Raw genomic sequence first — 24,372 nt, 5'->3', positions numbered from 1 at the left:
TATAGTATAGTTTGTTGATTACTTTTGATGTAATTAAAAAAAGGTATATTTTGTAGGTATTAAAAAGGTTTGGTTGAGAACCACACTGTAAAATCCAATAAGTTAACCTTACTAGAAAAAAGTTGGGAAATCGGTTCCAGCTAGTCAAGTTTACTTGATCATTTACTAGTCAAGGTTACTTGATCATTTACTGGTAAAGGTTACTTGATCATTGACTTGGTAAAGGTTACTTGATCATTTACTGGTAAAGGTTACTTGATTATTTACTTGGTAAAGGTTACTTGATCATTTACTAGTCAAGGTTACTTGATCATTTACTGGTAAAGGTTACTTGATTATTTACTTGGTAAAGGTTACTTGATCATTTACTAGTCAAGGTTACTTGATCATTGACTTGGTAAAGGTTACTTGATCATTTACTGGTAAAGGTTACTTGATCATTTACTAGTCAAGGTTACTTGATCATTGACTTGGTAAAGGTTACTTGATCATTTACTAGTCAAGGTTACTTGATCATTGACTTGGTAAAGGTTACTTGATCATTGACTTGGTAAAGGTTACTTGATCATTATTTAGTAAAGGTTACTTGATCATTTATGTGGTAAAGGTTACCTGATCATTATTAAGTAAAGTTCACTTGATCATTATTTAGTAAAGTTCCCTTGATCATTTACTCATCCATTACATTAATGAAAATTAAAAGTTTGCATGATCCCATTTAGACAGACAACACATTTGGAATACCGTAGGTTTATTCCTTGACAATAATATGAACAATCAACAATTTGTCACATGAGCTCAAACAGCAGCATCCAATTTAAAATGTACAGTAAAGGCATTTTACAGAAATAAATTGTATAAAAAATGATATAATTCTATAAGTATAAGAATTTGCAGCTCAAGAGTGCTTAAAAGGAATAAAAGTGGCTTTGTTCAGAACTCCTATCACTAACATATGTTTTTTTTTTACAATTTCTAAATAAAAGCTGACAATTGTGGAAATCAAAAATCAAATCCCGACCTTTAAAGGGATAGTTCACCCCAAAATGAAAATTTTCTATCGATTAGTCACCCCATGGAGACTTGAATTCATGCAATAATTTGATGTCCGGTAGGAGACACAAAGAGTCTCCTTTGCATCTCCTACCGAAACCGCTGCCTACAGGTCCGCTGGTCATCGAATTATTGGCTTAGGAATAAGACAAAAAAATTCAAGTCTCCATAGGGTGACTAATCAATAGGAAAAACTAATTTTTGGGGTGAACTATACCTTTAATATAACAAAATCTGAACATTTAATACTGTACTAACTTTGCAGACCAAACCAACGGTCTGACAAACTGACAAGTGCTCTAGTAATACAAATGGCTTAATTAATAAAGCCTAACGGGCCATCCACACCAAGCACTATATATACACATTTTTAATTTATTTTATTTTATAGAATTTAGAGTAGCCATTATGCCAATTAATTCCTCACACATTTATGTGTTGCTACTGCAAATGTAGCCTAGTAGCCCCTCCATTCTTCTCCTCCTGTTCAACACAACTAAAGACGAACATCAACTGTGTTGATGATGACAATATGAGTGATTTGCTGGAACTCTGGAAGACATGAACAACTGCCAACTGAAATGATCATGTCTGCACTGTATTTAAACGAAATAATTCTACAACGATATGATTGACAAAAGTGCTATGCTTAGTGTGGACAGCCCCATAACAGTTTGAAAGAGAACATTATTTCACACATGAACATGTGAACACTTGGCAATTTCAAAAAAGTGCCTTACTTTTACTTAATGGTATTACATTCAAAGTCTTGAGAATTTGCAGCTCTAAAGTACTTAAAATGAATAAAAGTGGCTTCATTTAGAACTCCTATCACTACAACATTTTCTCATGCATGAGAAAAAAAAAATGCATGCATTTTAGTCTACTGTCTCAAAGGAGGGCTGAGGACAACCTGCCTACCAGTGACCCACTATACAATCTTTCTAAAATGACAGGAGGTTTTTAAGACTTTGCAGTTTGGGGGGTAGTTTTTCCTTTCCCAAGCCAAGCATCACTCTTTGAATGAAGTTCAAAGTGTTCTTCATATCATTAGGGTAGTTCAAATTTAGTGCATATGTCAGGCCAAACAGCAGGCACAGTGCTTGAGGGAGGTTCTGGAGATTATCCATGACAATACCTCCTTCGAGGATGACGGCTGTTGACACTGGCTTAAGGTCGATACCATCTGAGGGAGGTGAATCTTCACTGCTCACAGTCAGCAATCCGACCGATACCTCTGTCCAGGCGTCTTCGATGTCACAATCCTGTATAGAACCAAACAAAAACATTACAACAGGGAAATGTAGATCACTTCACACACATCTGCATTTAGAAGTTTTATCAACATTGGTAGGCCTACTGTTTTATGACGTGTATTACTCACTGTAAACTTAATCAGCACAGTAAAATGTGTTATCTATGAAAATATTTTAGGTTAGAAATAAGCAACTTGGTAACAAACATTCTGCATAGTGGCCATCTCTCTCTCCCTTGAGCAGCGTGCACTTGCAGGCTATAAACACCAACACTGCACACCATGTGAGTGAGATTCCACTGTGCTATAGCCTGAAGGGATGGAACCTTCCGATTGGTTGCGAGGCCGTTTCAGACTGAAAATTCAAAATATAATTAACGAAAATGTAATTTCACTGGACCTTTAAGATGTAACTTACCACGGCAGTGTTGTAGAAACTGCTGGGGTCCTCTCCAAGCAGAAGAGGGAGGCCTCGGAGAACAAGTGTACGCAGCGCTGTCACGTCTGGTTTCTATAAGTGGATAATAAACAAATAAAGTTCAAAATCTGACCCTCAAAAGTTACAGTACAGTTACAGCATGAGACACATGTCACCACAATTTATGCTTTATAGTGCATAGAACAGTTACTGATTGGAGGTGTGATTTAAATAGTACAATCCACAGCATTTAGTTATCAACAACAATCAATAGTTAGCAATATCACAACACTTGATGTATTATAAATCGCCAACACTAAAACACTCATACAGCCAGGAAGCTATACAAGTACTATTTGGGGTTATAGGTTGTACATAAACTGGGTCATGATAAATACAAATATAAGCAGCATGTTGTAGACTTACCCCATCAATTTTCTGCACAATTCCGGACAATTTCTCTCTAATGGCACCTTTCTTGGACTTTAAGATAGTGACCAATTGTGGTGTGTAACGATCCAGAGCATCAAAGAAGTCCGTCTCTAGGTGAGTGGTGGTGATCCTGTTAAACTCAGCATAAACCTACAACACAACAAACCACAGAACAAAATACAGTGACTAAATACATTTGAAAGTGTGTATGGTGAAAGCCTAAAATTACATGCATGTTATTATAGGGTATAACCAAAAAGCCTATGAATAACAGTACTTACTTGTCTCTCTCTAAAAAGAGCTGGCCACCGCTCCTTCATCGTTGTCACTGGAGGTTCGTCCACCACAATCTCCCGTCTACGCAGTGCAAAGGTCTGGTCCATCATTACAGCAATGCCACTTGCACTGGGGTTCCGTTTTTTCATTTCTTCCACTAGGTGCTTTCTCTGCTGCTCTAGCGTAGCTTCATCCTTCCCGTCAGGGAGATCCGGTAGGTAATTTGCCTCATTCCTTTTCGGTCTTTTGAGGCCTCTTGCTGCAGTGGCACCTCTTCTCCCTCCATTTATAGCAACCTCCAAAAAACACCCTGATTTTCTCAGTTTATTGCGGTAGTTTCCCATTTTGTAGTACAAATTAGTTGTCCAGGAAGAACATCCATCTGTGGAGCCTGGTTCTGTCAGGCAGGGATGCTTGCGTATGAGAGCTAAAGCCACAGCATGGACATGGTGTTCTTTTGGATACGCCAAATATTTGAACATCTCTTCAGAAAGCTTTTTCTTTATTTCATACTTCATTTGCCAGCTTGGATTGAGGCATTTTTGGTCTTTTAGATACACAGCATTAGCCTGTCTTAGTTGGTGTTCCACCTCAACTGGGAACATTGGAATGTCAAAAACATCTGGCCAATGATCTGGTCTTGTTGTTGCTGAAGATGATGTGGAGGGAATCTCAACAACGGATGAAGTGGACGGAATCTCGATATCTCCTGAGGCACCAGGTTGAGTGTCAACAATGGGCACCAGGTTCAGTGTCAATGGAATGACCTTCACAGTAGCTTTTCCATCTGGCAGGTCTTCTATGTCATCAAGGTTGCTGAAGGGGGAATTATGGAATTCAGTGTCTTCGTACTGAAGTTTGAAGTCATCCTGCAGCTGGCATTTTTCTGTTACTTTTATCTTCAGCTCTTCAAGCGTTTCTGGTTTTCTATTCAGTGTCACTTTCCTTATGTCATGTTCATTTATGATGATTCTCAATTTATAGGTGTCCATGGTCCTACAGAGTGAATAAACATATATTTAGTGTCCTTTCCATATACTCATTCAACATGATATGTAACGCTTTAGTGTCACATACACATTTCCTTTCACTTGATAGGAGGATAAGGGGAAAACATCATTCAGCTCAGACAGCTGTGTGACTGTGAGAGACCCTGCCCCACTGGTGCACAACTCGTACGCACGTAAATGCAGTATACTGACCAGGATTACTGCATGTTTTTGTGAGGGTACCTACCCTAGGGAACACGGGGAGAACATGCAAACTCCACACAGAAAGGCCTTTCACCAACCCCACCCAGGGTATGGGCACTGATGACGCGGAGGAGAGAACACACCCCCCAGCGCCCACAGCGTACATACTTTTGGTACTTTAACGGTTTTTAAATCTGGTAGCATCACACACTGCAGGATAATCTTATATAAGATGCTCTCATCAGAGAAATGACTTCTCTTCTGGAGGTCCCTGGCACAATATATATTTTCAGACGGGGCCAAATACATATAGTACATTTGGGGGTCCCTGACATGACCAAGTTTGATAACGTGTGAGTTTGATAATGTGATTTTGATGCGAGTTCATACTTTGGCTCTCCGGTGGCAGACAGCAGGGCTCCTCCTTTGGGGTCATTGGGACCATTTCCCAGCAGGGCTCTGGGAGGAAGACCAACAGGTCCTGAGAGACATATAGTAAAACATACATAAGAGAGTAGTGGTCTATCATTTATTACAGTATAACCTGTGAGTAGTGGTCTATAATTTGTTGCTTTAACAGGTCAGCTGAGCCACGTTATGGAGGATTCATCTGAAATGCCCTTTCTTTTGCAGTGCCCTTTGATTAGAAAATGTGTTCAAACGCAATTGAGTATTGAGAAACCATTATGCACGCAGCATGCGCAAATGGTAATGTAGGTAATTAATGTATTTGTGCAAGATGACCCTGCTATATAAAATGTGTATATTACTCGTTCATGTTCAAATAGCTCAATCCATGCTGTAGGCCTAAGTGATGGGCTGTATTTACGCACCTGCTTGTCATTAATGCATAACAAAAAATGATGACCTTTATTTTTATCAGATGTCCGATAAATTTGAATCATTCCGGACATTAGGACCGGAAGATTAAAATCCTAGCGTGACCCCTGGTCTGTATAAGTGAATGTAAAAAATCACCACCTCAATTATTCGATGAATCCAAAAAGTTATCAATAGAATAATCTCTAAGAAAATAATGGATAGATGCAGCTGTAGATACCTGTTCTAGAAAAGACCGGGGTAACTGGAGCGGTGGTGGAGGGCTTCCTCAGAGGCAGGTTGGGACTAGCCGCTGTGGGACTGAACGAACCGCAGACCGGGGTGACTGGAGCGGTGGTGGAGGGCTTCCTCAGAGGCAGGTTGGGACTAGCCGCAGTGGGACTGAACGAACCGCTCATTGCATCACTCTACAAATATCTGTCAAGTTGAAGAAAAAGAAAAACTTGCAATTATCATCCAACACTTAAAGCCTGATCGATAGTGATACTTCATCTCATAACGGTGTCGCATGTCGAAAAACAGCAGACCTACAAGCTCACAACGTGTCGCCCCAGTCTGCTATTTTCCAGCGCAGGACATCTTGTCAAAAATGGATCAATGAGGCAACCACATTTACCCATGTTGTCTTAACCCTTTAAGACCGGGCTCATAGCGTGGCACTGAGTGCCGCGCTATGAGCTTGTATATCTGCTAATTTTGAATAGCCAAAGAAATCTAAAATGACAGAGATGCGTCCCCGGATCGAATGGGTTAAAATTGGCTTACAGGAGGTCCGCCCGGGACCTCTCATGTAAGCATGAATCAGCCATAACCATATAAGGAGTTCCCAATGCAGCTACGCCCAATTATGGAGTGTTGTCTAACCTAAATGTGTCATCATGGAATCAGCAAACAAATTAGTCAGCTGCATACACCTCTAGTGTAATAAAGTGTCCATCACCTTACATCCTGGGTTGTACTGCATACAGCACTAGTGCTGTATGCAGCTGCATTGGGATCTCCTTATATGGTTACAATGTCACATTCCTCTAAAGCATATTTTCATATATCGCCCTGATAGTTCAATTGGACTGTTAATTCCCGACTAAACCCATGTTGCTCTGTAACTCGTGGGTTAAAAGGTGCCAACCTGTTCCTGGATGTCCTTGTAGTCAGATGATGGGCAGTGCCTGTTGGCAGGAAGGTAGCTGAGGTGATCCTGTTCAGGGCCCAGGCTGACTCCAACTGCGCACCTATACAAAACACAGAGGAGTCATTTTACACCAATGTCACATGGTGAGAATACAAGTTTTATCTGAACACCAAGTGCTCTGTCACAGGCTGACCCTGCCAGAGAATGCTTTTCATGTCAGCTGATAGAAAACCACCCAGATAGCATTATGTGAAACCCCAAAGTTGTGCGGAGGGTAACCGCCTTACGGTGCGTTTTAACAGCGGGCGATCAGCGGGCGATCAGGATAGTATTTTCCGGAAGTGCATTATATGTCTATGAGAGCCGGCGACTACTGGCGATAGGGCGAAGTGGGCGGGGGGGCGATGAAAGATGGATTTTCTTTATCTTTTGGACGATGTCGCCCGGGATCGCCCGAGAGTCGCCCGCTGTTAAAACGTACTGTTAGGGTCTAAGCTCTGTGGGGTGCAGTGCTCTGCCCTTCAGCATCTCTATGACCAGAGGACAGTGAAGAAAGCAGGAAAGAATCCGAGGGACCCAACTCATAACCTCAGCACCTGCTTCAAGGTCCTGCCCTCGGGTAGAAAACAGTCTAACATCTAAGAAACATAGTTACTGTTAATTATTGTTTATTTAACCATTATTTTAAATGAAACCCCCACCTGAAGTGTGCAGTTCTTCCTCTTGAGGAATCCCACCCTAAATTCTCCACACCAGGTGTGGAGAGATTAGATCGAAGGATTGGGTCTACACAGGAGAAAAAAACATTATATAAACAATTGTAAAATTAGAAGATTTTAAAAAATCACTAAGAGTCTGTGCTTATAAGAGAGTATGCAAGCAGTAGTGCTCTTTGATAAACACACCCATTGTGTGACAACAGTTTGTGCGATTTATATTATTATAATTGTGACAGGCTTAACCCAAGGCACCATGAGCTGACAACAATAGCCTTAAAGGAGTTCACCCAAAAAATTACTTATTTTCTATCAATTACACACCCCATGAAGCCTTGATTTCATGGATTTATTTTTGTTTTTGTGGCATTCCTAAGACAATAATTTGATGACCGTGTGTATTTCCGGTAGGAGACACAAATAATCTACTTTGTGTCTCCTACCGGATACATTAGCCGGTAGGAGACGGGAATAAAATTATTAGCTTAGGAATACGACAAAAACAAAAAAGAATCCAATTCAAGGCTTCATAGGGTGTGCAATTGATAGAAAATAAGTCATTTTTGGGGTGAACTCCTCCTTTAACCCTAACCCTGTTTTCAACATGGGGGGGAAATAGATAATGATGGAAAACATTCAACATGGATATTCAACCTATTCTCATGTTCTAATGCAAGTACATCAACAATACATAGTGGCAAAAACAACATGTCTGCTATGTCAGTGGTACTCAAAGTGGGGCCCAGGGACCCCCAGGGTCCTTGAAGGGGTTCCAGAGGGGCACCAGCAAAAAAAACAATATAGCATCACAATCAGTTTGACCACATTAACCCTAATATTCAGAAATAACTGTCCTACAAGCTTGTGAGCTTGTAGATCTGCCATTTTTGAGGAATTTTGAAAAATCTTGGAATTATTTGGAAGAAAATTAACACAAACTTTCGGGGGTCCCTGGTTCAGATGGGGGTCTGTATCCAAACATATCTATTTAGAGGGCCTTAAGATGAAAATGTTGGAGAACCACTGTTCTGTTTATTGTCTACACGAAATACACAGAAGACAGGGTATTTCTGCCACACTATTGACCTATTAACACCATGCCAATGGTTAAAGAAACAATGAATTACACACCAACACAACCCTGCAACATAACATGGATTTACATTTCAAATGTGTCCACAAAGCGTCTATAAGGCATGTTATCTTGTGTAGGATAGCCTACACCAACGTTAGTGTAGTTGCATTTCAAACGCTGTTTAACCCCAACAACAACAAGCCTCATTTAGCGACGCATCTACACAGTGGATGCAAAGCCTCATTTATACCTCGCCCTACGGCGTGTCGCACGCCGAAAATGGCAGATCTACAAGGTCACAACGCGTTGTGGATGCGACGCGTTGAGAGCTTGCAACTCCAATATTTGTTGGACGTGCGAGGTCCGCCGAAGCATCATGTCTTAGCCATGGTTCAACCTGGTGTTTGCACTTTCTCCATCTAAACGCATACGTCTTCATAAACGTACAGATTATAAAATATAAAGTGCTTACCCCGCGGCCATGGATGTAACAAGTTGAATCGAGCGGGTCTAAGTACCCGTATAATCCGTATTGTTAAATAAAAAGCATTTTAATCCGATTGGTGGCCATTTTGTCCGAATTGTCATCAAATGCTTTCAACTACGCGACCCTATCGGTTGGGAGGTGTATTTCACTCTGATACATTATCTCTCTATGAGAAAATTGCCGGCGATCGGATTAAAATGCTTTTTATTGAACAAAACTGAAGATACGGGTACTTAGACCCACTCGATTCAAATTGTAACATCCATGGCCGTGTGGTCAGCACTTTATATTTGAAATCTGAACGTTTATGTAGATGTACTGGTTGTAATGGAGAAAGTGCCAACGCTATTTCAGGTTTAAGTAGGCTAAGTTTTCATGTGGTGGAAAAAACATTTCCAGTCGAAACCAGTTATCAATATTGACGTAACGTTTGGCAAATGTTCACTAACATAATGGCAGCAGTCAGATACACAAATTCACACTAGATAACTTACCTTATCGACGGAATAATGTCTTGAATTGTAGAAAACAAAACGTGTTGCTTCCTTCTTCCAAACAAATTACAACCCAGGTGCTGCTGCTCATCTGATTGCAACTCGTTTCAAAATGTGTGCAGTGTGCAATCTGCGCATGCTCACATTAAGGCACGCCCAGCCAGAGTGACGTTACTGATCAATATAAAGTGTTCTAAAATACGAATTATAAGTAAACCATACTTAAACCACAGTGCAATTAATTGTTACTAGCTCTTGGTAAGTGATCTAAAATATAAATAATAAATAGATAATACTAAACTGGTAGGCCTAGACAAGGTTCATTGTTTGAGGAGAAGAAACTCACAGCAAAGCAAAATTTAAATGTGCTGTTTGATCTGTTAAAAGACACTCTGAGAGCAGACTCACTTGTCTAGTAAGCTACAAAGCAAAGACCTGTATGATTTTTGGAAAGAGGTCTAAGTAATGAACAACAGTAAAACATCGGACCCTACCCACTAACATAGAGGGTGCAACAACAAGCAGGGGTCATCGCCATGCTGGCTTGTGGTGGACATTTTATTCAAAATTAAAAAAAATCCATGGACATTGAGCAGACAATAATATTACCAGAAACACATAAAGAGCTAACCCTGAATGACCATAACAGGTCTGTAAGAGTGTACAAATGGGGTCCATTTGGTTCCATTTGTACACTCTTACGCCATACACACAGTTAAAACAAGCGCTTTATGGCTGCCTTATGCCTTACATGAAGCATAAGGCCGTTTCAATTCATTCCCTATGGAAGTCACGTGGTTTGATAAGGCTGACTTGCCTTATGGGAGGGGGGATAAAGCCAGAGAGCCGTGAGGCACGCATAAAACAGCAAACCACGTGACTTCCATAGGGAATGAATTGAAACGGCCTTATGCTTCACGTAAGGCATAAGGCAGCCATAAAGCGCTTGTTTTAACTGTGTGTATGCGGCCTCAGAGTTATGGGGGTCCTTGACAATTAGATGCTTGAGAACCACTACTAGTGGACTCCTAATGTGCCATAATGTCAAAGTAAATCAGTACCATGACATATTGTGTACGGACAAATTGATGACCCCTGACAACAATGCATGTGGCATGCATCACATCACAGCAGGACACCTCAAATTTGCAATCAATAAAATCTGCCCATTACTGGCCTTGTGTTTTACAGGTCTGTTGGGTCATGGGGTCATGGGTACAATTTGTAGCTGTCCTTAAAGACAAGGCAGGTAAACTAAACAACAGCATTGACAACAATAGACCTATCGCTCTGGCCAGCATCCTCTCCAAAGTTTAGGAAACAATCATGCGTGTGCGCCTTGAAATGTTTGTCCTGACTGCAGATAACCAGTTTGGATTTAAAGAAACACGGCACAGACTTATGCATCTTTGCACTTAAAGAACTGATTGCCAGCTACAGTAGCCATAATTCCACTGTCTTCATGCTTCATTGTCATTGATGTGTCTCAAGCTTTTGACAGGATTAACCACTAAAACATGTTTCACAAGCTGCTTGATAGAGGCACACCTAGACACATTGTACGTATACTGGTGTTTTGGTATGCAAATCAGAAAATGCAGGTCAAATGGGGTAATGTTACATCTGCCCATTTCTCAGTTAGCAATGGTGTACGCCAAGGGAGGATTTTGTCTACCGTTTTATTCAACGTTTACATGAATGATCTATCCATTGAATTAAACAAGTGCAATATGGGCTGTCTGATAGGTAACTCTATCATCAATCAGCTTATGTACGGTGTACGCTGATAACCTGGTCGTGCTAAGTCCTTACAGTGGAGGGTTACAGCAGCTATTGAAAGTTTGCTCAAAGTATGCCAATGATCATGACATAAATTATAATGCAAAAAAGAGTATGATTATGAGAAGCCATGAGGACAAGAAATCGTCTTTCCTAGCCTTTTACCTATGTGACAGTCATCTATCTGTGTGCCAGGAAATCAAGTATCTGGGACACATTGTTACTGACAATATCCAAGATGATAGAGATATGTGCCGCATACTTTATGCCCAGGCCAATATGCTGCTTTGCAGGTTCAGTGTGTGTTCTGATCCTGTCAAGTGTGCACTTTTTAAAGCATTTTGCACTCCCATGTATACAACCTTCTTGTGGTGCACATACAAGAAGGGTAGTATGCGGAGGCTTAAGGTGGCATACAATGATGCCCTGAGGATTCTACTTAAGGTCCCTAGATGGCATAATGCCAGTCACTTATTTGTGACATGTGGTATCCACACTTGTGAGGCTCTCTTACCAAAAGTCAACTCATTGTAAGGTAACAACATCATCTAATAAAATAAAATGTCTATAATATCAATATAATATCTAATAAATCTAATATAATACAGTGACGTTGTTAGACCTTCAATAAAGTGAGTCCCGGGACTCACTGGTTGTCATTTGAATGAGTCCCACTAATCTTAGATTAGATGTAGGCCTATTTGACAGTGCAGAAGCATAATTGCTTCGATGCCTATAACAGTAACGAGTGTCAACGAGCGTCAGCTGGACCTGCACACCTGCCCTCAGTGCTCTAATTTGAAAGTGACTGGAGTCTGTCTCATTTCTCTGCAAAAGCCCTTGAATATGATGGAATATGATTAAGGATTACTGTGATTATGGTAAGCTCACATTTCATATCACTCCTGTAACTTATTTAAAAATGATTTTTAAAAAAATAACGTAAAAAAGCAATACTAAACACAGTGCAATTAAATGTTACTAGCTCTGGGCAAGTGTTCTAAACACAAATAACAAGTAAACAATACTAATCACAGTGCAAATAAATGTTACTAGCTCTGGGCAAGTGTTCTAAACACAAATAACAAGTAAACAATACTAAACACAGTGTAATTAAATGTTGCTAGCTTTGGGCAAGTGTTCTAAACACAAATAAGAAGTAAACAATACTAATCACAGTGCAATTAAATGTTACTAGCTCTGGGCAAGTGTTCTAAACACAAATAACAAGTAAACAATACTAAACACAGTGTAATTAAATGTTACTAGCTTTGGGCAAGTGTTCTAAACACAAATAAGAAGTAAACAATACTAATCACAGTGCAATTAAATGTTACTAGCTCTGGGCAAGTGTTCTAAACACAAATAACAAGTAAACAATACTAAACACAGTGCAATTAAATGTTACTAGCTCTGGGCAAGTGTTCTAAACACAAATAACAAGTAAACAATACTAATCACAGTGCAATTAAATGTTACTAGCTCTGGGCAAGTGTTCTAAACACAAATAACAAGTAAACAATACTAATCACAGTGCAATTAAATGTTACTAGCTCTGGGCAAGTGTTCTAAACACAAATAACAAGTAAACAATACTAATCACAGTGCAATTAAATGTTACTAGCTCTGGGCAAGTGTTCTAAACACAAATAACAAGTAAACAATACTAATCACAGTGCAATTAAATGTTACTAGCTCTGGGCAAGTGTTCTAAACACAAATAACAAGTAAACAATACTAATCACAGTGCAATTAAATGTTACTAGTTCTGGGAAAGTGTTCTAAAATACAAATAATAAGTAAACAACACTAAACACAGTGTATTTAAATGTTACTCGCTCTGGGCAAGTAAACAAAGATATGTTTACTCAAAACAATTAAGTAAATTATATTTTTTAGTACACGTTACTTGATTAAACCTAGTATTGTAACAAATGAGTAAAGCTAACTCATTTATCTAAGTAAAGATAGCTATTGGATTTTGCCCTAGAACACAGAGGTCTGTGTCACCAAAAAACAGCAGCCCCCACATCTGAGCATTCTCAGTTACATTCTGGAGCTAGTACAAATGCAAGTGAATAAAAAAAAGAAGAAGCCCAAATGAAGTAAAGCAGCAGTTCATTTGACATGTCCTGGGGCTACAAAACGTTGTTGCGTTCCCTTGGCGTAGAGATGGAACATCTGTGGCTGTCTTGGCTGTGACAGATGCTGTCCCACTTACTGGTCACAACCACTGTCTTCACAGCAAGTGGAGCCAGATGGGTATATGGGCCAGTATTTGACTTTTCTGATGACATCGGTATATTATCTGCAATCATGCACCTGATGTGTCCCGATTCTTTTACTACCTTCAATCTGGTGTCGGTATTTTTGGGCAAGAACATTTTCAAAAGTTACGTTTTTGGTTTGTTACTTTTTTTTGTTTGTTGCAGATCTACAAGACACGTTGTGACAGCTTGTAGATGTGCTAATTCTCTTTCAACATTTGTATAGATTTTTGACAATAACGTGCACATTACGAGACACATACTGTAGGACAAAATACCCACAAAAATTAAATAAAAACACAAGACAGAATCGACAACAAGCCAGCAAACAACAATTGTTTCTTCCTTTTCAGTGAATTTTTTTTTATAATAATAATGTAGTCGTCACATACTCCCCAAATGCAGTTAGACTGTCACTGTACACATTTTCATTCGTCACTCCCATACAAATTACTCTTTTCCATTCTTCTTTTAAAAACCTTGCAATTGGTGACCAGTCTCTAACCAAATCTACTGTACTGCCTACTCATACCATAATTATATATCAGGGGGATGTGCTTATAAAAATATAAGTTTTAAAACTTGAATAAAGTAATATAATGCGTAAAGAATGTTGCACTTTTTGCCAAAATGTCAGTCAAAACATGGGTAATCGCTGATCTAGGACACAAAATCGGGATCAGCATCGGACTCAAATAAATCTGGAAGCTCTCTGTTGTTCAGGACACACAAGTGTGACGTGATTCCATCAATTAATCAATGTCACGAGGCATGGACTAACTCTCTCCTCTAATAGATCTTATTACTGATTGGTGAGAGGATCCATACTTATAGAATTACTGTATACATTTGTAAATGATCTCCACTGAATGGAAAGCCATTGGAGCTGTTCTGTTCCGATCAGCCAAAGCTATTCATAGCAGTGGAGGCAGAAAGCGAGGCAGTGGGGCTCTCTTATTAGCCTGCTGCTGTTCACACGGTACTTACTCCAGCTTTGGATGTTGGATCTTTTTAAGGCAAAGTTTAGCACATTTCAACACAAGGCAATTCAAAGTGTAAGTAAAGTAACATTTCTTCAAAATTGTACTTAAGTAAGTAAATAAGGTAGGAGAGGCTTATTGTATACGCGGGAGTATATCCCATTACAATGCGCTAGACCCCTGGGCAGTGGTATAAACTAAGTACATGTACTCAAGTACTGTACTTAAAGGGATACTTCACTTTCGGGTCGGGGAAACATTTAAAAAATATATTAAAAATAAATGAAAAAAGTAATGGAAAATTCATGGCCCCCTCACGCATTAGAGTGTCCTACTAATGTGTGAGGGGGCCTTTATTTTGCCATAACTTCTTTCATTTTTTTTTTACATATATGTTTAATGTTTATTTTATGTGAAAGTGAAGTATCCCTTTAAGTACAAAGTTGAGGTATGTGTACTTTACTTGAGTATTTCCATTTTCCAATTTCCAATACTTTCTAATCATTTCTACTAATTTCTACTCCACTACATCGCAGAGGCAAATATTGTACTCCACTACAATTATTTGAAAACTTTTGTTACTAGTTATTTTGTAGATTTTGATTATTAGTACAAAACATAGAGTAACCACTTCAGCCCAATATATATTTCGGCCATTTGAAACTAGCCTATTTACAAGCTTGTAGATCTGCTATTTTCAAAAGATGTTTATGGTGGAAAATGGTCGGATTACTGAGGTCAAGCGTCAGCTCCCAGTACTTACAACAACACCTACCCTTACAACAACACCTACCATCAGCTCCCAGAACTTACACCAACACCTACCATCAGCACCCGGTATTTACCACACAACTTGCCACACCCAAGTCGTACTATTCAAACACTGAGTTGGTGGTGCCTGGGATCGAACCCATGATTTTGGGCTTCAAAGGCGAGTGCTTTACGGACTGAGCTATCTGGAAACAATTGAACTTGAGTACAGTATTGGATTACTTTTCACCTGCACGGTGATTATATAACTGCACGCAGTTATATAATCACCAACATCCAATAGTGTTGCCACATAGCAGAGAGGACTCTCTTTAGCACTCATTGATTGATTGATTGAATACTTTATTAGACAGAAATGTAAACAGCACGAGGTATACAGTCAGATATTTGGGCTAAAAAGATAACACAAAAAAAGGTCCTGGGGACTTGTTTCCATTGTGGTCCTATAGTATGTATTCAATTCATCAACATAGCATAAAAATAACACAAAAATACATCAACAATATAAGATGAATATGAAACACTATATTTTACTTTGTACATAATGTACAAAGTAGAAAAGGGGGAAAAAATTAAGATGTTGGCCGTGAATGCCATCTCCTTTCTATGGGAAAAGTGAGTTTACCTCCCCTTGTGGTCTCCTGAAAGAAGAATTTTCAGGCCTGTTTTGAAAGAATCCACATGTGATCCACATTTTTCAAGGGATTTGTGTCAGGGCATTCCACATTTTGGTGGCAGAGTAGTAGAGATAGTTTTTGGTACCAGATCGTTGTTGTCGCTCCCTTTAGTATTGTGGGTGTCACTCACTTCAGTGTTGATTTTGACAGCAAATTTAAAATAGTCTTTTGAATAAAATTGTATTTAGTTTTAGTTATATTTTAGTCATCTGAAATGTTTTAGTTTTAGTCTAGTTTTAGTCGACTAAATATCAAAAGATTTTAGTCGACTAAATCTACAGTTGATTTAGTCGACTAAAATGTATTTTGCCGGTGCCTTGATGGCATTGTAATGGCTGATTTTACACTTGGTTGCATGCTGAAAATAGCAGATCTACAAGCTCAGAACGCGTCGCAACGCGTCGCAGCGCGACGCGCTGTGGGCTTGTAGATCTGCTATTTTCAGAGCGCAACACCCGAGCGCAACCAACCATAAAATGACTTGTCTTTTAGTTCCACTGGATCTCTTCTCCACTAACATTTTAGTCTAGTTTTTATTTGTTGATGACATTGTCAATATATTTAGTCTTAGTTTTAGTCATCATAGCTTAGTTTTTATTTTGTTTTTATTTTGTTTTCGTCAGTGAAAAAAGGCTTTATGGGTGTCACTCACTTAGGAGAAGTAGTTAGTCAGGTATGAGGGTACTGAGGACATTGAGGGCAAAGCCCCGTTGACTATCTTCAAAACAACTCTGAACAATTAAAAGTGCCGACGTTTGTAAATTTGACGTTTATTATGCTCGCACGCTCCAGGAAGTTGCACTTTGGGAAATGTGCTTTGCTGTCTATAGCGAAGTTAATGACACGAAGCACCCTGTAGTGCTGCATCCATCTCCCTGCTCCTCCAAGAGCCTTGTCACCGTGAAGGGCCCGGACTGAGGGCTGGTAGTCTCTGTCGGGTGGAAAGCTTGTATGTCCAAAACTGTTACTTTTCATCAGGAACTGGGGAAAAAAAAACCTGTCCAATGTAGTTATTATTTAGTCACAAGGTCTCGTTCATATTTTTCATTGGTTCAATATTTATAAAACCCACAGACGGGGTTAAAGGGATAGTTCACCCCCCCCAAAAAAAATTCTATCAATTAGTCACCCCATGGAGACTTGAATTCATGGATATTATTTGGGTTTTTGACGCATTCTTAAGCCAATAATTTGATGACCATGCAGTCCGGGTAGGCAGCGGTTCCGGTAGGAGACACAAAGGAGACTCTTTGTGTCTCCTACCGGAACCTCTGCCGGTCATCAAGTTATTGGCTTAGGAATGAGACAAAAACAAAAAAATATCCATGAATTCAAGTCTCCAATTCTGCTCCATGGGGTGACTAATCGATAGGAAAAAAAGTCATTTTGGGGGTGAACTATCCCTTTAACCACTTTCACTTTCAAAGCGTTTCCAATATAGCAAAAATAGCCGATCTACAAGCTCCACAACGCGTCGCGATGCGACACGTTGTGAGCTTGTAGATCGGCTATTTTTGCCACTTTTGTGTGACACTGTGTAGTATGACGATTGACGAAGCAGGGCATTATTTTACAAAAAAAAAAAAACACACACAAGTTGAATTATGGAGATATGAGGATTCCACCCGACAGGGACGTGGTTATGTAATGGATAGACTGTTGAGTGTTTTTTTTTTCTTCACCCAGAGTGCTTTTCTGTGTAGCAGCAAGATGGAATATCAGAGCATATGCAAAGTTGGGTCTTTTCAACATTGACCACGCACGCACGCACGCACGCACGCACGCACGCAAGCAAGCACGCAAGCAAGCACGCACGCACACTCACACTGTCACGATCCGTGACATGTTCTGTCTCACTGTTGTGTTTTATTGTATTTGTTGTTTCCCAGTTACAGTTAGTGTTTTACTTTTCAGTTGTGTCCCTGTTATTCTGAAGTAATGTTGCAGTCCTTGTTTCCGTGTTTTTTTGTGTTTTGCTTTACAATCCTGTACCTTATGTTGTAGTATCCACTCTTTCCTGTTCTCATTGTAGCTGTTGCCTGTCTTGTCTTACCCAGAGTGTAGAAAAGAGAGTAACGACACGCTTTGATCTCGCCGCAAAGCGGGCTCCTATGGGCTATAGTTCCAAACATTGGAACTATCTCATTGAGATAGACAGAGCACTTCCGCATTCCATTCTTACAGTTGGAGTCGACGCTAGTGTCAGAACTCTCTTTATGGCTCTGGTCTTACCCACCCTTTGATTAGTCATGTTCTCCTCCTGTGTCCTGTTAGTCCCCCAGCCTATCCCAGTGTTGATTGTCTGTTGAGTTCATCTGTGTCTTATTATTTCCCTGTCTATTTAACCCCTGTATTTGCACTTCATCCTTACTAGTTCATTATCTTATGTTACGAGTAGTAGGTTCTGTGCTTATAGTTTGTATTCCTACCTTTTGAGTTAATAAACCCTGTAAATCGACCTGTTCAGCCTCTGTCTCTCCTGCATTTGGGTCCTACATTCTGCCTTGACTCAGACCGTGACACACACACACACACACACACACACACACACACACACACACACACGGTGCAGTCTGAGGGCAGCGGCAATTCCCACACTGACTTTCAAAGCCATTTCTGTTGTCACTCTGAAGTAGTGGTGGAAGAAGTACTCATATTATTTTTTTTACTTAAAGGACCACTTCGCCCATTTTCAACCTAGCTTCGTATAATTGGTCCTCACTAATGCTCATTATAAGATGGCACCATTTTGTCTCTACACTCACTCTGTGTCTCAGAGGAGGGCTGTGGACAGTGCAGAAACCCGTCTACCAGTGACATCATTGGTAGGCAGGTTTGGTTATTTCAAACAAGATATTTTTCTTTATTAATGCGAGAACAATGGCTTCTATTATAGCATGCTAACTGTCCAGGAATAGAAAGCAATGACTTTTCTTCTGGGACGTCCGTCCCAAGAAATCACCTGTTTGCCGTCTTGGGAGTGAGAATGCATCGTTCTAAAATGCTAATGTCCTCACAAGTATAGTAATTAGGGGTGTGCCGATACACTAATTTCACGAAACGATACGATACGATATTGGGCTCACAACTTCGATACGATTTCGATACGATACGCACTTTTTTATTATGAAAATATATGGGGGAGAAAAAAAGCAAATGCAAACAAATAATTCTGTTTTTGCATTATTCAGACATGCAAACTTGTAGCTTTTCGGCTACAATAGCCGTTTGATCCAAATAGGGCAATAGTGTGACACCTGACCCGAAAAAACAACATGTTGTCACCCTTTTCACCTCTGGGCTGTTTGCATGCCTGATTATTATTATTGTAAAAAAAAACAAAAAAAACGTATCGCGATATATCGCGGGACAATATATCGGCACACCCCTAATAGTAATACAAACGTGTGTGTGTGTGTGTGTGTGTGTGTGTGTGTGTGTGTGTGTGTGTGTGTGTGTGTGTGTGTGTGTGTGTGTTGTGTGTCTCACCCTACAGGCTGTGTGAGACGGTGGTCCCTCTAGAAGACCCCATCATCACAGAGACCACCTCTACCCTGCAGGAATGGGGGGTGCTATGGAAACAGCTCTATGTGGTCAGTAGTAACACTGGATCACATCACAACATGGAGCACAGAACACACACATCACAACATGGAGCACAGAACACACACATTCACACAGGGTTTCATTCAAATGAATTGGATTTGTAATGGGGCGAAAAAAATTACTGACATTTGTAAATACTCCAGTAAAGAGAAAAAAATACCTCAAAATGGTACTTAAGTACAGTACTTGAGTAAATGTACCTAGTTACTTTACACCACATGCGGGCAGATTGCCACTGCAGGCTCGCTGAGTGCATTCATGCTCCCTGGAGGACGAAGCCTTATGTGTGAGTGACCCCCCTCCCCCCTCCCCCCCAGGCTTTGCCTCTAGGGGAGCTGCCCTCAGGACAAAATGTCAACCTTGCACCAAGATATCTCATAATAATGTGATAGGCGGGCGGTAATGCATTTAGCGCATACATGGGCAACTGGCGGCCCGGGGGCCAGATGCGGCCCCCCACCTTCACTTAATGCGGCCCCGCAGGTTAATATCCGAATACTGATATCTTATTGATTTCAGCTGTTACAATTCCAAACATGAAAACATGACCCGCTTTAATTACTTCAGTCTATATTAGTAGCTTAAATGACTCGTATTAAAATGTTGTTGTCTTTTTTATGTCCAATGTATTTGTATTTAAGTTCATGAAGTTAACATAAGTATAACTAAATGCATTTGAAATTAAATAAAAATTTTACTTTTCAGGATTCAATTCAAAAACAGAAAAAAAAGAAAAAAAAAAAGGATTACAATTAAAAAATTGCAGATCTACAAGCTCAAAACGCTTCGCTGTGCGACGCGTTATGAGCTTGTAGATCTGCTATTTTCGTTACTTTTGTGTGACATAGAATGGCGAAGTATGGCATTAGTTTACTAAAAAAGCTAAAATACGGAGATAAGAGGTGTCTCCCTGACAGTATATGCAATGTGGCCCCCTGGAGTGAGTGTAGAAATATAGTGGCCCTCTCTGTCATCAAAGTTGCCCACCCCTGGATTAAGGCATATAAGGCTTATTAGCCAGGGACCCTTTTAAGGGTGCTTTAGGTTCCCAATGATCATTTTGTTGAGCTAGGGGTCAAACTCTGAGTGGAAGTGGTGAGCGGTACTGGATCTCAGGATGCTGCTGGAAAAAAAGGCAAGGCAACCCAGGATCTAAGCTACAGTATAATGGCTGAATGACACGGCAGGAAATTGCATACGACTGCTTTAAGGGCCATTATCTGCGGCCAGCCACTATACTTCTAGTCCCGCGACAAGACAGAATATGAACCACGCTATAGAGTGACATTTAGAATGACATATTATAGTATGGAGAAATGTTTAGAAGGAGCTGCCACTGTGTGTTAAACTCTTGAACCACTTGAACCCCTATGCCTATTCTGGGGGGGAATATTTCGCCAAAAATAGCAGATCTACAAGCTCAAAACGCTTGTAGATTGGCTATTTTTTGGATGTAAAGATTTGGTGTAGACAGAAAAAAAGGCAAAAAAGTACAGTTGAAACTCAAGTCTGTTTCTCTAAAGGGACGTCACGTCACATCCGCTTTATCTCAGAATAATTCTGTGCTCCGGACTGTATGACGGAAGCATAATGAAAATTGTGGGAGGCAACAGTCTGGCTCGCGAGACCAGTGGTGGAAAAAGTACTCACATTTTTTACTTAAGTAAAAGTATCCATGTAAAAGTATCAAAGCTTGCTTGTTCCCTCGAAAAATATGGAAACACATGGTCAGAATATATCATCAAGGCAAAAGGTGAACAGCATAACGACAATTCTTCCTGCCAGCGACAAGCCTTTGAGAACATGCAATGTGTTTACGCTCATTAAATGTACATGGTAGCATTGTAGCAGCGCTTAATCTTTGCATTTATGTAAACCAGCCTGGCTGCTAATGTGGGTTTGTCCTAGTCAGTGGTGGAAGAAGTACTCGGAGATTTTACTCTGTTACAACTGGAAAGGCTTCTGTTCAAAATGTTACTTGAGTAAAAGTACAAAAGTATTGGCATCAAAATATACTTAAAGTACCAAAAGTAAAAGTACTAAAATGTTTGAAAATAGCCGATCTACAAGCTCACAACGCGTTGTAGATCGGCTATTTTCAAATAGCCTATGTATAAAATAGGGCTAAAGTGTTTAATGTATGTTTTGTAATATAATAATTTATATCTGCAAAGTTACTAGTAACTAATGTTGTCAAATAATTGTAGTGGAGTAAAAGTATAATATTTGCCTCTGAGATGTAGTGGAGTAGAAGTAAAAGTATTAAACACTCTGAACATGTCTTTGTTGAAGCGATTTGTGCTTCCTCGTACAACGTGCCGAAAATAGCCGAATTTACAAGCTCACAACGCGTCGCGGATGCGGCGCGTTGTGAGCTTGTAAATCTGCTATTTTCGGCGCGTGACAAGGTAGCGTAAATGAGGCACAAGTGTACCGAGCCACCAGGCACCCCCGGCCCTCATTAAATGTACATGGGCATTGTAGCTAGTGCTTAATCTTTGCACTTAACTGTATGTAAACCAAACCTGGCTGCTAATGTGGGCCTTGTCATATGGTGTTATAGGGAAGACAGAAAATGGCTCACTTAAAAGCACCGTCCTTGGAACCGAAAAAAATAAATAAAATACAATGGCGGTGAAACCTTGTATAATATCAGAAGGCCGAGGCAAACCCACATCATTAGCTCCTGTTAACACATTCAATCCGGGAACGCATCGGTGTCATTTTTAATATTTCTATGGCTATTCAAAAATAGCAGATCTTGAAAATTGTGCACATTTTTAAAGCGAACATTTGTACCTCAAATCTTTGCTTCATGGGGGTCCCTGGAACAAAACATTTTGAGATGGGGGGTCAGCGGCCAAATACATAATCTAAAAATGTTTTCTAAATCCTAGCAGTATGTTTCTATAGCAGTGGTGCTCCAACTTTTTCATGTCAAGGACCGACAAAGTGATGTGTATTTGGCCGCGGACCCCCATCTCAAAATATATTGTTCCAGGGACCCCCCAGAAGCACAGATCGCTTTAAAACATATATTATATATATTCAAAGATTTGCACAAATTTTTCACGATTTTTCAAAAAATCGCAGATCTACAAGCTCATAGCGCGGCACTTAGCTTGTATATATGCTATTTTCGAATAGCCCAAAGAAATCTTAAAATGACCACAGATGCGTTCCCGGTCGTAATGGGTTAAGGTACCTGTCCACACTGGCAGAATAGGATAGCTTCATAGAAACCTGTCGCTTTGAGCTGAATGAGCAACACAAATCTCCACAAGCGTCACACGTCATCACAGATTGTTTACTCTGAACCGCATCAATACTCAGTGTACCGTTTCCATCAACAATAAAAGCTTTGCCAGCTTGTTGTCAGAATGGGTGCACACAGTAAGTAAATGCTGCCCTATTATTATTATTATTATTATTATTATTATTATTATAAACACATCAGCTATTTAAAATGTTTTTTCACTCTGCTGAAATAATATATATATATATATATATATATATATATATATATATATATATATATATATATATATATATATATATATATTTTATTTTTTTTTCTTTCTTTTTTGCACCATTACAAGAGATGACATTGGTTGCCCACATCGTGATATCTAACCCTAACGCAGTGGTTCTCAAAGTGGAGTCCAGGGACCCCCAGGGGTCCTTGAGGCATTGTAGGTCTGTAACTCTGAGAGTATACAAATGGAACCAAATGGACCCTTACAGGTCTGTAACTCTGAGAGTGTACAAATGTGGTGTACACTCGTAGTACACCATTTGTACACTCGTAGATCGGCTATTTTCACTACTTTTAAATGTTTTAAATTAATAATAAACAAAGCAACCATTTTGGACATGTACAAGGACAGAGACGATTATGAGGGTTCATGTTCATGCACTTGTGTGAAGGTACAGTACATCTACTGCCATCCACACACGCCGTACCAAAGTGACCTTATCACTGTGAAGAATTGCATTAACTCAATAAGACCGAGATCTGTGTCATTTTTAGATTTCTTTAGCTATTCAAAAATAATAGATCTACAAGCTCATTGCTGCGCTATGAGCTTGTAGATCTGTGTGCAAATCTTTGAATATATATATATTTTTTTTAAAGCGAACATTTTTAACTCCGATCTGTGCTTCTGGGGGGTCCCTGGAACAACATATTTTGAGATGGGGGTCCGCAGCCATGCAATTACATATAAGTTTGGGGGTCCTTGACATGGAAAAGTTGGAGCACCACTGATCTAGCAACATACTGTTAGGATTTAGAAAACATTTTTAGATATGTATTTGGCCGCGAACCCCCATCTCAAAATGTTTTGTTCCAGCAAATATTTGAGTTACAAATATATATTCAAAGATTTGCACACATTCTCAAGATAAAAAAAAAGCAGATCTACAAGCTCATAGCGCGGCTATGAGCTGCTATTTTTTAATAGCCAAAGAAATAGAAGAAATGACACAGATGCGTTCCCGGTCTGAATGGATTAATAGAGAGCGGTGGCTTCCCCGCTAAGTTGCAATAAATAATTCACTACTCTCCCACTTTACAGTGCTCTCTGTCTCCCCTCCCATAGAAGCATAAGGTGGATCTGTTCCACAAGCTGCGGCACGTGATGAGCGAGCTGATCGACCTGCGCCGGCAGCTGATCCAGGGTCACCTGGCCCAGGAGCAGACCCGAGAGATCAAACGCCACGTCACTGTGAGGCTGGACTGGGGCAACGAGTGAGTGGAGATATAAAATTCCACTTAGTTTTAGTCATATTTATAGTCATCTGAAATGTTTTAGTTTTTGTCTAGTTTTAGTCGACTAAATCTACAGTTGATTTAGTCGACTAAAATGTATTTTGGCGGTGCCTTGATGGCGTCGTAATGGCTGATTTTATACTTGGTTGC

General features: G+C 39.8%; 2 protein-coding genes across 2 annotated transcripts in view; one reads left to right on the top strand and one right to left on the bottom strand.

The window, feature by feature from the left end:
- Positions 1-24,372, top strand: part of LOC308097460 (dedicator of cytokinesis protein 3-like) — a gene marked incomplete at both ends in the record, with an annotated part of 143,086 nt that overhangs the window by 35,117 nt on the left and 83,597 nt on the right. Inside the window, 2 exon segments of the mRNA XM_080445219.1 lie at positions 19,342-19,438; positions 24,053-24,201. Coding sequence (XP_080301345.1) covers positions 19,342-19,438; positions 24,053-24,201 — 246 coding nt within the window.
- Positions 1,684-7,237, bottom strand: LOC308097361 (uncharacterized protein; the record flags this gene model as incomplete). The annotated part of the gene is made up of 8 exons (XM_080445118.1): positions 1,684-2,318; positions 2,727-2,819; positions 3,153-3,308; positions 3,440-4,430; positions 5,018-5,108; positions 5,688-5,874; positions 6,597-6,699; positions 7,188-7,237. 8 exons carry the CDS (start codon positions 7,235-7,237, stop codon positions 1,998-2,000), a joined length of 1,992 nt encoding a protein of 663 aa, XP_080301244.1. The 3' UTR covers positions 1,684-1,997.

This window comes from Gymnoscopelus braueri (assembly GCF_963280865.1).
Source record: "Gymnoscopelus braueri genome assembly, chromosome: 12".
Lineage (NCBI taxonomy): Eukaryota > Metazoa > Chordata > Actinopteri > Myctophiformes > Myctophidae > Gymnoscopelus > Gymnoscopelus braueri.
Note: the sequence above shows the minus strand (reverse complement) of the source record. Positions and strands in the feature narration are given on the sequence as shown.